The sequence below is a fragment of the Mustela nivalis genome (assembly GCF_964662115.1).
Source record: "Mustela nivalis genome assembly, chromosome: 8".
Taxonomy (NCBI): domain Eukaryota; kingdom Metazoa; phylum Chordata; class Mammalia; order Carnivora; family Mustelidae; genus Mustela; species Mustela nivalis.
The window spans coordinates 25608856-25625806 of record NC_139027.1 but is presented as its reverse complement, the minus strand read 5'-3'; the positions used below and the strand labels follow the sequence as shown (position 1 = coordinate 25625806).

The 16951-nt window shown below is 41.4% G+C and overlaps 1 protein-coding gene across 4 annotated transcripts in view; it reads right to left on the bottom strand.

The window, feature by feature from the left end:
- The window catches only part of EIF2AK2 (eukaryotic translation initiation factor 2 alpha kinase 2), a 38952-nt gene that overhangs the window by 11417 nt on the left and 10584 nt on the right, over window positions 1–16951 (bottom strand). For 3 of the 4 annotated variants that reach the window (XM_082745311.1, XM_082745310.1, XM_082745308.1), the window contains exons 2-10: window positions 13162–13293; window positions 12664–12784; window positions 10999–11156; window positions 9104–9230; window positions 8481–8563; window positions 8221–8314; window positions 6014–6048; window positions 4829–4891; window positions 3216–3338 (exon numbers count right to left, since the gene is read on the bottom strand). In XM_082745311.1, the coding sequence (XP_082601437.1) occupies window positions 3216–3338; window positions 4829–4891; window positions 6014–6048; window positions 8221–8314; window positions 8481–8563; window positions 9104–9230; window positions 10999–11156; window positions 12664–12784; window positions 13162–13280 (923 nt within the window). In that variant the 5' untranslated portion in view covers window positions 13281–13293. Of the gene's footprint in view, window positions 1–3215; window positions 3339–4828; window positions 4892–6013; window positions 6049–8220; window positions 8315–8480; window positions 8564–9103; window positions 9231–10998; window positions 11157–12663; window positions 12785–13161; window positions 13294–16189; window positions 16328–16951 lie in introns of all 4 variants that reach the window. The other variant, XM_082745309.1, reaches the window with a different exon arrangement.

The window sequence follows — 16951 nt, the reverse complement described above, 5'->3', positions numbered from 1 at the left end:
TGTTTAACACTCACCCTGAGTGTTTAACATGGAAGCCAGGAGGAACACCTGGGTGGCTCAGTGGGTTGGGCCTCTGCCTTCGACTCAGGTAGTGATCCCAGGGTCCTGGGATCGAGCCCCGCTTGGGGCTCTCTGCTCAGCGGGCAACCTGCTTCCCCTCCTCTCTCTCTCTCTGCCTGCCTTTCGGCCTACTTGTGATCTCTGTCTGTCAAATAAATAAATATAATCTTAAAAAAAAAAATAAATAAATGGAAGCCAGGAGCCCACCAAAGGAAAGACTGAACACACAGAAAATACACAGCTGTTCTCATTCTCAACATAACAGAAGAAGTGGTGACTTCATTCATTCCGAGTATCAGATAATTTAAAAGTCATTCGTGGTGGTCTTCAAATGCCAGTCATGCAAATCTTGGTAACTAATTCACACATCATATTTTGTTTAGACTTGTGTTAAAATCACTTTGGATTTCACAAGCCAACCCTGTTTGGGCTGCAAGGGTAACCCAGGCAACTTGAAGAACGCCAATCAGAATTTTCAGTGTGTAGCAAAAACAGACACAGAAGATCTCCTATGCCGAGAAAGGAAGACTGCAGGAGCTTTACATGGATATGGGATCAAGAGCAAAATTCTGGGCTACAAGGAATTAATAAATTTGAGATTTCAAGAGTGAGAGAGGGTAAGCAAACATTTTATAATCCCATTTTTTAAACTTGAAAAGTTCTATACCTACATGTCACAAAATTTATAAGACTAAAGGAAGAAAAAGTACTCATAATTCACAGTCCTAATACAATCAGTGATTATTTTGGTTTGTTTCTTACCGTCTTTCTTCATACACTTTTTTTTGGTGATAACTTAATGACTTTTTTATTAACATAAAATGTATTATTTGCCCCAGGGGTACGGGACTGTGACTCATCTGGCTTATACATTTCATAACACTCACCATAGCACACACCCTCCCCCATATCCATAATCCAGCCACCCTCTCCCTACCTTCCCCTAACCCGCCCCCCAGGAACCCTCAGTTCGTTTTGTGAGATTAAGAGTCTCTTATGGTTTGTCTCCCTCCCGATTCCATCTTGTTTCATTTTTTTCCCTCCCTACCCTCATGACCCCCCACCCAGTCTCTCATATTCCTCATATCAGAGAGATCGTTTCATACATATTTTTATATACTTATAATTATAGTATATAATTTTTATCCTATTTTCACATAACAGGTCATCTTTACATTTTCCTTGTTACACAATCTATGTAATCTATACATATCATGTATAACTTTGTCATTAAGATTTCAAAAGTACAAAAAATTAGAACAAATAGTATCATGACCTGCTACCTAGCCATCACCCAGATGAAACAGTTGTTAACTCCTGGCCAATCTGGTTTCATCTATGCTCTGACTCACTTCCTCATTTTCCCTGGATTATTCTGAAGCAAATTCCAGCATCACACCATTTCACGTGTAAATACTTTCAGTATATAAGCCTCACTTTTTAAAAAAAAAGATTTTATTTATTTATTTGACAGAGAGAAAGAGAGCACAAGTAGGCAGAGAGGCAGGCAGAGAGAGAGAGGAAGGGAAGCAGGCTCCCTGCTGAGCAGAGAGCCCAATGCGGGTCTCAATCCCAGGACCCTGAGATCATGACCTGAGCCGGAGGTAGAGGCTTAACCCACTGAGCCACCCTGTTTTGCCATTGAACAGGGGAGAGAACAGAACATACTTAATCACTTCTTCATTGTTGGACATTTGATTTGTTCTAATGTTTCACTGTGAAACAGTGATTTACATCCTCTTGTACAACTTTTTCCATCATTTGGATAATATCCTTAGAATAGATTCCCACACAGGAAACCCGTGTGTCATGGTGAATAACTATTCCAAGTATATTCATAACTGTGTTATACTAATCTATGAAGCCACTAAAAATGTCCAAGATAGTATGTCCTTATCATCGTTATTACCGTTAAAAAAAATACTACTGAATGTACGGAATAACACTTTATTCCTGTCAAGCAAAACAATGTGGAAAGAGGGGCACCTGGATGGCTTAGTCAGCTAAGCGACTGACTCTTGGTTTCAGCTAAGGTTATGGGATCGGGCCCTGTGTCAGACTCCATGCTCGGCATGAAGTCTGCTTGAGATTGTCCCTCGCCCTCTCTCCCCCAACTCCCCCGCCCATGTGTGCTCTCTCTCTCTCGCTCTCTCCCTCTCTCTGAAATAAATAAATAAATCCTTAACACACACACACACCCACATGGAAAGAAAAAGTCTTGTTTTGATGCCAGGTGGATATGAGGGATTTCAACTGCAAGGCATTGTCCATGGCACAGGAAGTAGGTTTGTTTGGCGGAGAGGAGAAGTGGCTAGGACTCCATGCCTGCTTCTCCTTTGCTCACATCGTTTGCCTTAGCCCATGTCCCCTTCCCATCCCTGGCCAAGCTTTCTGAGGACTCTTTTCTTTCAAAAGATTTTATTTATGAATTTGTGAAAGAGGGAGAGGGAGAGAGAGAGAGCATGAGTAGGGGGAGGGTCAGAGGGAGAGGGACAAGCAGGCTCCCTGCTGAGCAGGGAGCCCGATGCAGGACTCGATCCCAGGACTCTGAGATTATGACCTGAGCCAAAGGCAGATGCCTAACCCATTGAGACACTCAGGCATCCCCAAGCTTTCTGATGACTTCTGACTATAAATGCATAACAGATCCCGTGTCCCGTGTGGGGATGGCCCAGACGAACACATCCAACTCACAGGACAGTGACAGATAATGATACCTGTTCTTTTTCAGCCACTACATTTTGACATGGCGTATAATGCAATAATAGACAAATGGGACGGGTACCAACTAGCTTGTACCTCTGACCAATCAGTTCGCCTCTTTGGGTCTCAGTGTCCTAATTCGTAAAGTAAGGAGAGGAGACCAGAAAATCTCAAAGGTCACCGTTTCCTAGATGATTCCATAACTTCAGTTTTCATCAAGACAGAACTGAAGGAATGAACAATGGTCTACTCATTTTTTTTTTTCAGTGAAATAACCACAGTAAAATGGGGGGTTATTATGTTAGAGGAAGGCAAGCTCCTGATGAGAGAGTGACATTTTTAAGAAGACTAGGAAAAAAGTAAATAATCTGCTAACGAAGATGAGAGACATTAAAAAAAGAATTGTGCAGGTTCACAAACCTTCTCATTTGAAGAAACAAGCATGTACTTACTCTTTATCATATTTAACACGTTTAATAACATAAATCTTCCCAACAATTTTGTGCTTTGCTTTGAAAACATGACCATATCCGCCTGAGCCAATCGGTGTTATTTCTGTAAAATCCTTAACAAACCTGAAAAGAGAAATGCCACTGTTACTCTGAGTTCTATAGTCCTGGCCCTCTCCCCGCCCCCACCCCGCGCTTCCACTCCCCCTTAAGGTCACCAGCAGGAAGACTGTATAACAAACATGGCGCTCCCTTCTAAATAAGAAGAGTGAAACTCTTCAAGCATCAAGTCTTAGTTTCTCTCCCGCTCCTGCTCCCAACATAACATATCTTGTGGTCATGCTGGTTCCCCAGCTACCACCAAGCTATCATAAGAGAAATGAGCATGGTCTCTGAGCCTACCTACGTTTGTAACTACCTGGTCTTCCCCTCTCTCTCCAGCCCCACATTCCGTCATGAAGCCCTGGCAGTTCTACTCGCCAAACACATCACAGGTGTGTGCCCACTTTTCCTCATCTCCAACATCTTCACACCAGTACAAGATCCCGTCAGGCTCCTTCAGAACCGTCCTGGCTGGGACACTCCACTCCCTCTCCCTTGCTTTACTCCAATCCACGAGCCACACAGCAAGCAGGGGGAGAAATTCTGAGCATGTCTCTTTGTTTTTGCCTAAACGCTCCAACAGCCTCCTTTTGCTCTCAGCAAACCCCAGGAAGTCCTTAGACGGCCTACAAGGGGTCTCGTGCTTCCCTCCGCAGCTTGTCTGGTGGCACGGCGCCCTTGCTCACCGCACTCCAAGCACACAGCCTCTCCCCCTTGAACACTCACACAGCTCTCCTACCTCCACTCTTCCGCATGTTCTGCTTTTGTGAAGCCACAGAGCCCACCTCCCCATGCTTAACTCATCCTCCAGGCGCCCCCACATGGATGACCCCACAGAAAGCCTTTGCCTCACCCCTCACACTAAACCCAAGGGTCCTATTTCCATTTGCTTTCCCTTCACACCTCTGACCAGAGATTATAATTACAGACTTTTCATGTAATTATCATCCCCACAAAACTCTGTGAGGGTGGAAGCTGTTTCTATTTGTTCCCGCTCTAGATCCAATGCCCAGCACAGTGCCAGGTATATATGAGGTCAGTGTCTTCCTGTTGCGAATAGGTTTCACGTTTGTTTTTGATATTTTGTTTAAACCCAAACACATAATCTATCACAAGAGGAAACTCTTTTCAACATGAAATCTGGAATGGAGCTGGAAAATGGAAAACAGATTCGAGTGGATCTACTTCGATTCCTTTGGGGGTCTTTTGGGAAAAAAAATCACTGGCTTAAAGAAATATATATCTTCAATATTAAAAACTTCCATGGATGTCAGAGAAACTCACATAAGCATCACACAGATCTACCTTTACCACACTCCATTTGGATTCATCTAAACATTACTTCTCCAAGAGACAATGATCCTTTCGGGGTCTGACTGCACTAAAAAAAAAAAAATTAACTGTTCAGAGAGAAATAGAATTAATCTGGCTGGTGTACAATAGTCCCTTCAGAAGATCTGTCAAATGAGCAAACATATCCTTAAACAGATCTTTTATACAGGTTTCCCTCTTACCTTTCTTCCACAGTGTACTTGTTTTCTTTGTTCACAGGAGAGTTAAAGGTAGGTGCCAAAGTTCTAAAATTTAAGAGAAGAATATAAAACTCAAATAAACTCAAATAAAAGAGAACTTTATGTCAGGCACTAGTTTTTTTTATATTCTGAGTCCACTATTAGAATTACAGGGTAGAACGTGTTAACCTTTCTTTTATAAAACAGTATACTGACAGTTCTCCTCTGTCCACTAATAATTTTTCATTCCTTTCCTGATTCCTTTTTTTTTTTTTTTTTTGCCTTACCACATTCAATGTTGGTGATCTACCCGCTTCTCCTTTCTCCCCTACAGACTCAAAACCAAAAAAAACAGATCTCCTTGCTCCTGGTCTTTGTACTTTATTCCTGGAGGGTGGTGAGCCATGTGCTCTGGGAAGTGCAAGCCCCAGTGAAAACTTCAAATCCTTTCTCCTTTGCCTCTTCTTCACCCCGTTATTGCAACTCTATTCCCTCAAATCCTGTCCTCTCTTCCCATACAGTCGGTCTTGCAAATTCTCCTCACCCCTCGTCACTGCCATGATAACCAAGATGTCCGATCACCTTCCACACACCTCTCCTGCCTCCTCCACCCAAACACCCACATCAGGAATCATCGCTCCCTGACACATCGCCTCTGGTTCAGAATATGTTGGTGGCCCATTATGGTCCCTATTGCAGTCCCATCCTCACTGATGACTCAGAGTTATATCTTTGTTTTTCTCTTCTGCTCCAGAAGCCAATCCATCGTTATGAATACAACCTTTGATCTTTTCCTTTTCTTACCCAAGTCATTAGACCAACCCCACCCTACCTGCTATCTGCAAAATAATGCAGTTCTCTGGAAAGTGCCTCTCCAAGGGTCACTTCTGTCAGCCTTGTCCAAAATAATGCCCTTAACCAATGTCTCTAGTGATACCCTCACAGGCCCTTTCCTCTACAGTGCAGTGTGTACATAAATTCAAAGACTTCTCTACGTATGTAAAATCACTTGTTTATAGATTTCAAGCTTTTGGGGGATCCTTAACCATGCTTTCTACTTCTGAAATTCCACTCAAAGAAGGGTATATAGTACTCTCCAAATATTGAAGACCTAGTAAATAAAGTTAACAGCCTAAGTCTGAAACAAAACTTCATTTCCAAATACAGGCACTGCATCACGATACCCACCTTTTCACCTTCTTTTCACTACTTCTGACATTGCTCTGGAACAAAAGAAAATGAAAAACAGTTTGAGATGATTAAATCAGTTATCTTGCTTTATCCTCCTGTGCTTCTAGATGTTTCTGTGATATTTCTGGTTCATTGGATGAAAGAGCCTCATCAACTTAGGTATTCTCATCAAGCCCTGCTTCTCAGTTTACTTGGCTAGATGCTTCTCAGTTTACTTGGCTAGATCGAAGTTCTCACTGTTATAGCAACTAGACAGATAAGTCAGTAGGGGAGGGGGACAAAAAAGCAATCAGGGCAAGTTCAGCAGAAGCACTGATTTCCCCAGGACAGACCACAGACCTCCTGGTGATCTCCCTGGGGCCAGTGGGTGTCAATATGAAGGCGTACATCACAGTCCTCTACAGTGCTAAAGATTCAGATGGAGCTCAGGGATCCAGTCTAAAATAATTCCCCAAGTGTTTCTTATCCGGTCATCAGTTTAAAATGGCAATGCTAGGGGCCCTTCGGTGGCTCAGTCATTAAACGCCTGCCTTCAGCTCAGGTCATGATCCTGGGATGGAACCCCACATCAGATTCCCTGATCAGTGGGACGCCTGCTTCTCCCTCTCCCACTCTCCCTGCTTGTGTTCCCTCTCTCGCTGTCTTTCTCTCTGCCAAACAAATAAGTGGCTCAGTTGGTTAAGCAGCTGCCTTTGGCTCAGGTCATGATCCCAGGGTCCTGGGATCGAGTCCCACATCGGGCTCCTTGCTAGGCAGGGAGCCTGCTTCTCCCTCTGCCTCTGCCTGCCTCTTTGTCTGCCTGTGCTCGCTTGCTCTCTCTCCCTCTGTCTCTGGCAAATAAATAAATAAAATCTTTTAAAAATTTTTTGAAAAAAAAAAAGAAAAAGAAAAAAATGACAATGCTAATAATTTCATTTTTAGCACAAATTAATAATTTTAATATTTAGCAAAAAAAGAGGAATCGTCACTCTCAAAATCTCAAAAGTTAATTTCACATAGCTATACCTTATTCATATTCCCTGTTATTCTGGTAGGTTTTGTAGTATTGCCAATCTGAATACGTTGACACGGAGGGAGGAGCATCAAACTCTGAGTTTATGAGCTCAGAACACTTCCCTCTATGTGATGACTACAGTATATTAATGTAGCCATGCTGTTAATGGACAATGTTTCTTAAGTCTCTTCCTGTTACAAATGAGGTTGCAAGAAATATGTTTCTTTGTACACACGTAGGAGTGCTTCTCTAGGAGACATCCCCAGGAATGGAACTGCTTGAAGGCATGGCATCCACACCCTCTATTTCGCTCCATATGGCCAAACTGTTCCCCCCAATGGTTGTACCAACCTATACTTCTACCCACAGCACATGGTCGTTACAATCGGGAACACCGCTCTGCAACACTTAGTATCGCCAGACTCAAATTTTGCCACGGTGATGGGTTTAGAGAAGTACCTAACTGCTGTTTTGAACTGCATTTTCCCTATTACCATGCAGTAAAGCATCTTTTCATATTTTTGTTGCCTATCTGGGTATCTCTTCTCTGTATTGCTCTGTTTAGATCCTTTTCCATATTTTTCTGAGCTGCCCTTCTTTTTCTTATTGATTTGTTTCAAGTTTGTTATAAATACGGCACTTGTGCAACATGAACTGTCACCACAAAAATTATCTGGTTTTTAAGTTTAGTTCTGACTTTTGTTTAAATCAGACTAAATATTAAAGGACATTATGAAGTACTGTCTGAGATCACAGGAACATATGGAAACATAAAAGTGAGTAGGAAGAGGAAGATGTAAGCGATCAGTGGAAGAATTCTGCATGTGAGGAGGGGGGTTAATAAAGAAAGGAGGGATGTCTGGGTGGCTCAGTCGGGTTATAACCCGCTGCCTTCGGCTCAGGTCATAACCCCAGGGTCCTCGGATCGAGTCCCTCATTGGGTGCCTCCGCCCACCGCTCTGCCTGCTTGTGTGCTCACGCACTCTCTCTCCCTGACAAATAAATAAATAAATAAATAAATAAATAAAACCTTAAAAAAAGAAAAGAAAAGAAAGAAAGGAGAAAGTCAAAATGCTGCCACATATTAATAGGAAACTAGAGTGTATGAGATAAAAGTGGGAAAATGACGGTTGAGGACTGGAGGCAATTGTTCAATGAGGAAACACAACAGGGAAAAAGATGATCAGGAAGCTAGAGGCTAATACTGTACCAGAGGAGATGAAGAAGTGTTGACACTGTTGCTGTTACAATTTCTTTCCGGTGCATTTGGTGAGGAATCATTTTCAAGTGGTGATTTAGAGGCACTAGAAGAAAAGGGGATCATTATTAATTGGTCAATGCTGCCTATCTTCTGTTGATCAGAATTCTTTCTCTAAATTCTCCTTAAACATTAAGCATTTTCATAAAAATGTGACCTCTCAGGCAGCAATCTAAATTTGTTAAATATCACCGCTATTTGTCCACACTTACGATAGGTTTTTCACCAAAGTGCTGTTTCTGGAGTCACTAGACAAAGTAGTCCAAGAATCACTGGATGCTGCTGAGTCCTCTTTCTGCAAGAAAGAGTACCCCTTAGGAGTTTTAAGAGCAATTACATCACTTCTCCACACGTTTCGGTCTCTGTGTGCTAACTACCAGATTTATTTATGGATGCTTGGTCTAGATTTAAAAAACGACCCTGGGGGCACGTGGGTGGCTCAGTGGGTTAAGCGTCTGCCTTCGGCTCAGGTCCTGATCTCAGGGTCCTGGGATCGAGTCCTACATCAGGCTCCCTGCTCAGGGTGAGAGTCTGCTTCTCCCTCTCGCCCTCTTTCTGCACCCCCCAAACTCTCTCTCTCACTCCCTCTCACTCTCTCAAATAAATAAAACCTTCAAAAAACCCAAAGCACCCAACAACCCCGAGTTGCCAACAGAACTTTGCTCTCTGGGGTCTCCTGGCCCCAAGGCTCGTGGCTCATTGATGAAACACAGAATGGAGGAATCCTTTTGCTCTGTGACTGGCTGTCTTGGCATCATCTAAATGCAGTCTTATGTCAAATCCACTTCAAAAAGAATCTTAAAATTTATAAGTTAAATCCAAGGGCAGTACATACCATGAAGGCCTTCTCTGACTCTATCTGCTCATATGCAAATTTCGCGGCCATCTGTTTTGCCTCCTGCTTAGTAGCACCTTCGCCAACAGCATATTCTTTCTGTCCAATCTTGCATCTATAATAAAATCTAGGAGAAACGATAAAGAATATTCACCCAAATATCAAAAAACAAACAAACAAAAACAGTAAATCTAACTCAGGATTTGGAAACAAACACAGATGAACAAAGATCTTAAAATCCCCCTAACTTAATGGGTAGGTTTACAGTTTGTATCTTGTAGCATATAAATTTTTGATAAGACGGCTGGCCGATTTGCTAGAATAACCAGGACTGGTTGATGTCTCCGCTCGCATTTTTCAGGCAACTTCTTTTTGTTGCTTCACCGAAAGATCTGGTGAAAAAGGAACTTGATGGGGATTTTAAAAAATTCCTCAAAGGTCAAAAGATCCAGAGGTAGAGAAGGAAGAGAGATTTGGGGAATTTTTCAGAGATGCTCAAATGGAAAGAAAAAGCCTACGTTGGGAAAGTAGGACTTCTACAGGAGAAACAATAAGGTTATAGTGTTTTGTAGGGAATGGGCAAATCAGAGATTGGGTTCTAACTTCAGGATTATCTGCTCCCTGTTCATGTGTCCCCAGACCTAAGGAAATCCCCATAGTGCAAGAGCTCCATGAAGTCCATGCCCTCCTCATAGGAGATGTAAGAATATTTGTGGTGAGGCAAGGATCCAATTATAGAAGAACTCTAGTTAAGGTGGAAAAGCAATGGACCTGGTAAGCCTCAGGGAGTTACTATATATTACTTCAAAATTATTCCAGTATTATTGGCCATGGAGGCAAACACATCCAACCAGGGTGAGTCTTCCCTTCTGGACCCTGAAGGCAGAACTAGATTGAGTGACTGGGTGGTGTGTACGGTCCCTATTCTCCCAGGTACCCTTAAGTAGATGTCTTCTCTCTTTTAGGTAACTCATATTAGAGTGTTTAATCCCAAGGAAGCAAACAGGTGAGCTCTGAGACAATAGAACAGCCTCCTACTTTATTGAGATCCACTCACACAATTCACTGTGGACTCTTCCATGCCAAAGAATACTCTTCTGTTTTCCTCTTCCTGGTTCTGGCCTAAAAGCCATCAGAGTTTTCAAAGTCCATAACTTTTCAGAGTCAATTCAGAGGCTGGTATCCTGAAGTGGTTATTTGGACTATTTGTCGTTTAGATTTTTTTTTTTTTTTTTTTTTTTTTTTGGTTGTAGCCAAGAAGCAATTTCCTTCAGGCTCATTTACTTTCTGCTTTTACCAGTTCCTATCCATTCTTTATCCTCACTTCCAAAGTCTTGGCAATTCTGAAACTCTCCTCCGTCTCACCCTTCATATTTCTTAAATCTGGGTCTCCTCACAGCCTATGGCTAAAACCCATTTCTCTTAAGACGTGATATTTGTCTAGAGAGTGACACCATTTAACTGAATTTGAAGGACAAACACCTAGACAAATGGTTCTCTAATCTGATGATGGTGAAAGAGTCATTTTACCTACACCTGTGGTCCAGTCTTTGTCACACAGCCACTCCCCCTGTGACCTGTGACCATCTCCACACACCCCTCCCCCAGCAGGGCACCCCATTCTCTCTTAGGTCTCCTGTAGACTAAACCATCCAGATATACCTCAGAAATAAAGGATTCCCCATAATCAATCCATTAATGTATACGGGTCCCATCTTCAGCAATTAAATATTTTAATTATGAAAATGACCAATTGTGTGTAAGTCATATAAAACCTTCCATGCAAAAGGCCCCAAAAAGGAGGACAAATGTTTCTGGAAAATTAGACATGAAAACAACCCCATTCTATTGCTTAGATATAATGAGACAGAAGGAAAAGATGAACTACATCTCACCTTTCTGGCCCAGATTTGTTCAGTTCACATTGTTCATAATTTACAGATAGTTTTTCCTTCTGGGCAAGCCTATTCAAACGGCCTATGAAATTCTCAATGGATCCTATTCCTAGTCCTTCTGAAGTATCTGTTGTTGTCAGTGATAAAGAACTAACTGCCTACAAAGAAAAAAAAAATCTTGTTTAATACAGATGAAAACAAAGATTTAACCATTTTATTTCCTCTAATAAAATTACTATGAACAATTTGAAAGACAACTTAGATTTCATGTACTGCCCTAGTCTACTATCTTCTTGAGTAAAAGTCTAAGTATATGTCTTTTTCTACCAGAAAAAAAAACCATGAGAAAAAGATAACAATAACTATAACTAGATAACTATAACTATAACTATAACTATAAAAGGAACCATCCTTTTATAGTTTCCTACAGAAAAACAAAGTAGTCAACTTCCTCATTTATCCACCCAAAATACTGTAACACTGTCTACCTCATGTTAGGTTTTATAAATCTCAAAAAACAAGATAGCCGATGTACAAGTAAAGCTATATCCTGGATCACACCTTATTGGGAAAGAGTAATATAACAGCACCATTCATTCCATTCTTATCTCTACCTTTTTCCTAATCTGACAAAACCCTGTCCAAAGTTTTTCTACTTTATTGATCTTGTCAAAGAACTAACTTTTGGCTTTATGGACCTTCTTTATTATTTCTTGATTTTCTTTTACATTAATGTTTGGCCTTGCTGTTATTTTCTTTCTTCTTCTTTTTTTGGGGGGGTTGGGGGGGAAGGCATTCTATTGTTCCTTTCCTAACTTCTCAGGCTCATTAACATTTTGTGAGTTTGTAATTTTGCCAGATTTACTTTTTCCCAGTTTTGTTACAAGGGTGACATCCTTGAGGAAGACTTTTCAGGGAAGTATCTTAAAAGTCAATGTTTTCAAGATTTTCAGTATCTGAGAAAAGATCTTCTTTGGTCCCACATGTAAATGACTACTTGTCTCATTTTATTGCCAGTTCTCTGTTATCCCGAAGTTTGAAACGATGCTGTGGACAGCAAGATATTTTTTTCTTCATTTTTACATCTTAAATAACTTCCTTTATCTGCCTCAATGCTTATAGGATTTTTTTCATCATCCCTAGAGTTCAGGACTTTCCCAATGATTGACATTCTTGGCAGATCTGTATTTTTGTGTATCTGTTGAGTTATTTTTATCTGCATCCAGGTTTTCCTTTATTTCAGAAACACTTTACACTGGAATTTCTTCAGATAGCTTTCTTTGTACTCTTTACTCTGGTCTCAGCCTCTGGGAAACCAATTCCACGAATGTTGGATGTCCATGACCTGTCCTGCTCATCTGTCATCCTCTCCACTGTCCTTCTATTCCCCAGTGGTTGGGGGGGGGGGGCTCCTGCCAGCTCATTTCTCGCTTTTGCCTTTCCCACTCACTCAACTTCAGAGACAGTGGCTACTGCTGGCACTCTAAATTGATATTGGCAGGCTTTGCCCACTACTTCCTAGATGAACCTCTCACTCAGGGCTCTACAGAAATGGAGATGGGGGAAAAAGAACTGAACTTCTGAATGGAAGAGAACCTGTGAATGGCTTTACTCTGTCTGTGGGTGTTTTCTCCCCGAGTAAAGTTTAAAAGCGCATTTACTCACCTTGCTTTCTTCATTAAGTTTTTCAAGAGCTAATTTGGCTGCAGTATTTTTGGCCTCCTTCTTTGATTTACCTTCAGCTTCTGAATATTTTCTCTCATTTATGATAACTTGAAATGTAAACCTGATTACAAAGACAATATTCACAAAATGTTATTAAGTTCATGCATTGTCTAAGGACAAGTGTTCTAGTCACACTGCCTCCTGTGACCTTGAAGATTTTAACCGGTTCAATATAGAATTTAAGCAGTGACACACAAACAGCAGAATAACACATCATCTTTGCTGTAGAGCTAAATTATTGACTCCAAAATTGTGTCAGAGTTGCCATTCTTACAGTTCATATTTTAGAGAGATATACCTTTTTAAAAAGCAATTTGGGGTGCCTGGCTGGCTCACTCAGTAGAGCATGAATTCTGGATCTCGGAGTTTAAGAGCCAGCCCCACATTGGGTGGAGATAATACTATTAAAAAATCTTAAAAAAAAAAATAGCAACTTACTTTAAGTTATGTGCAGGTCCTTTCTTAGACAGTTCATAATACTTAAGTACCAAGTTGTGCTTCTGACAGTATGTATTAAGTTCTTCTATAGAAAAACTTGGTGGACGCACATTGGCCATTTCTTCTAGTAACCTAGAACAGAAGAGATGTTTGAAAAAAGTGACACAGAACATATTTAACCTGATTTTCCCAATCCAATGTAGGAGACAAAACAGGATAAGAAGAATCTTCTTTCTAAGGCTCATCTCAGCCCCACATAAATCCAGAGAAGACTTTCTTACAAAATCCTTTTCCTTCATGATTTGCACACCAATTGAATTTCTCCAAAACTTTCTACTTTTAAAACTCAACTGGCCAAAAAAGGAAATGGGACTTTCTCTTCTACTCTGCTCTCTGTTTCCAGTGAGGGTCAGACATGGGTTTGTCCACCTGCTTGAGCTACATGGGTAGAATTAGGATTCTTCATGCTGAGAAGAAAAAGGTCAGGAGTACATATGTAAGGTGAAGTTTATGAAATCATTAAAGATTTCTCTATACTTGGGATGCCTGGGTGGCTCAGTTGGTTAAGCAGCTGCCTTCGGCTCAGGTCATAATCCCAGCGTCCTGGGATCGAGTCCCACATTGGGCTCCTTGCTCCGCAGGGAGCCTGCTTCTCCCTCTGACTCTGCCTTCCACTCTGTCTGCCTGTGCTCGCTCTCACTCTCTCTCTCTTACAAATAAATAAATAAAATCTTAAAAAAAAAAAAGATTTATCTATACAGAAACAGATTCCCCTATGAAATCCCAAAAATCTTCCCTTTAAAATGTGCATTAGTCAATTGTAGGTAAATTTACCTAGGTAAATTATGACCCTAGTTTATGGGTCTCATTAGACCAAGGGGGTAGCAATGATTTAAGTCATAATGAAAATCAAAAAATATAGAATCTAAATATAGGAGCCAAAACTATGAAACTCTAAGAAGAAAACATAAGGGCAAATCTTCAGAATCTTGGATTTGGCAGTGGAATCTTCGCAATGACAGCAACAGCACAAGCAGCAAAATAAAACAGAGAGATTGGGCTTTATTGAAAGTAAAAACAGGGGTGCCTGAGTGGCTCAGGTGGTTAAGCGTCTGCTTTCAGCTCAGGTCATGATCCCAGGGTCCTGGATCTCTGTTCTCTCTTAAATAAATAAATAAATAAATAAATAAATAAAATCTTAAAAATAAATAAAAACACTTGTGTCACATAGGACACTATGAGGAAAATGAAAATCTAAAGAAAGAGATATCTTAGTTCATATATCTGATAAGAGTCCAGTATCCAGAATATATAAAGAACTTTTACAATTCAACAATAAAAAGACAATCCAAGTAAAAATCTGGCAAAGGACCTGAACAGACTATTTCTTCTAAATAGTCTAGTGCCCCAGGGCCCTGTTTTAGATCTCCTCTCTGCTCTATTAACACAAACTCCCTCTAGACTTAAGGCTTTAAATTCCACCTACACAATGATAGTTATCAAAAGAACACCTCTAACTCTACTTCTTAACTCTAACTGCTTCTGTCCAGTAGGCTGCCTCCTTGAAATGCTCTTGACTATACCCCATGCACTGCCTTCGTCTGGTCAATTCCTATTTCCTATAGGTTTCAGCTCAGATGTCACTTCCCAGACACCCTGGAAGAGGTCATGGTCCCGTGCTCCACAACAGCTCTTGTCCCCTTACCTGCAATTGCTTATATAACTGACTGTCTTCCAAAAGAGACCATGACCTATAACAGGGATGGGGCCAGGCTGTTAGAATAAGGGCTCCATAATCAATGAATGAATATCTACAGACCTTCCCCACCTGCATGACTTGTCACATACTTGTCTCTTTGCTTTTGAATGCAGTATCTGCACCCTCAGTCCACCAGGCAACCCCCACTCATCTGTGAGGCTCCCACATTTTCTTTGATGTTGGGGGGGCAGCCAGTCCTCCTCCAAGGGCCCACCACCCCACCTTGTCCAGCTCCCATAACAGCCCAGTCAGTTAGCAATTTGGGAAGCAGTTCTATGTCTTACTCCTTTTGTATCACCAAAACCTAGTGGCAAGCAGGAAATGCTGAACACTTGGATGGTGCATAGGAAAATGAAAGAACGACTCATTAAAATTAAATATTCTACTCGAAACCCCCTCGTCTTCTCCCTTTTCTTCATCTGCTGCTTTCCATGCATCCTTTCTTCATTTGTTCAATGGATGGCTAGCAAGTGCCAGGCATTATTGTGACAATGAGTATCCATCCAGATGTGGACAAGACAAATTCACACCTGACCTGCATTCCACTGAGGGAAGACAGAAAATGACCATGCACAGAAACTGGTAACAGGCTGGACATATGATGACCCGATGGCCAGAAGTGTTATAATGAAATTAAATAGGGGTGTGGCATAGGAGGGTGAGTTGGTAGGCAGGGACAGATAAAGGGGAGGCGGTTTTAAACATAGTGTTCACAAAAAACCTTTCTTGGGAGGCAATTTTAAATGAAGACTGAATAATGAGAAAGTCCATTATATCAAGATATGGGGGAAGTGTATCTCAGGAACCAGCATGGCCTTGGAGGGGATAACAAAAAGAAGGGGACTGCTGCCCAGTGAATGAGGGGGAAAGAGTAGGAAATATGTCAGAGAGGTCAGTGCCATGCACACAGACCTTGTAGGTCATGGTCAGAACCAATGGATGGTATTCCGATTGCAATACCTGGACATTGCATTGGACTGGACATTTTCTAAATAGAGGGGGGATGTGAGTGGATTTATGTTTTAGGTGATGACTCTGACACTATGGGAAAAGTAGAGTCTGGGGGCAGGGACAGGTGTGGGTAGTGGAGCAGAGCATAAGCAGAAGCTGCTGCCATTGTTTGGGTGAGCAATGATGGTGGCTGGAAGCACGTGCTGGGAGTATCTAGAGTCTGCACAAAGGCAAAGCCATCACGTTACTGCTCAGTGTCATGGAGATAGTCAGACTAGAGGTCACACTGCTCTGGGCTAGACTCTCTCTGAACCTTACCTTTGTGACCTGAAGACAGGAACAAAAACAGCAGATTCAGAGGTTGTTGTGGGAGAGAAATCAGACAAAAAACATCCAGCAGAGTCTTCCCCTCAACAAATGGTGCTCCTGGTCTGCAATTCTGAAATCCACAAAGCTCTAAAAACGGAGATGCATTTTTTTTCTTTCGTTTTGATTTTGATAGCTTTGTAGCCCCCTGTCTAGACCTGAGTGGACATGAGCTATTTATAGTTTTCATGATACTTTGTTATTCACGTATACATTTCACTACATAAATGGTTTTATTCTAGAGGGCTGCCCCCCAAGTCTCCTGAGAACATTCCGCAATAGACAGGATTTACGTTGGCTTACCTCGCTAAAATCCAAAACTCTCTGAATACCAGAACATGCCTGGCCCAAGGGTCATTGATAAGGATCTTCAGCTGTACCATTATTTTTAGGAACCAGTGTCATTTACTTTGGTCCCAACCATGAGACCATACATGAGGCGGGGAGGGGACCACAGATATCAGAAGAGCAGTCATGGAAGAACCCTTAGCAACTATATCCTGAAGTTCTATCATCCACTCTAAGCCCCCAGCACTTTTAATGTTAAGTAACTACCCATCATCAGAAGGACAAGCCAGTTCAAATTTAAGTAAAATATATGTGCAAACTAAGAAAGTGCTGAATTAACATGTTTGAAAAAATACTTCCAAGTCTGGAAAAAAAAAAATCAGGCTTCTTTTCAACTACTGTCAATAAATCTTGTTTTGATTCTCT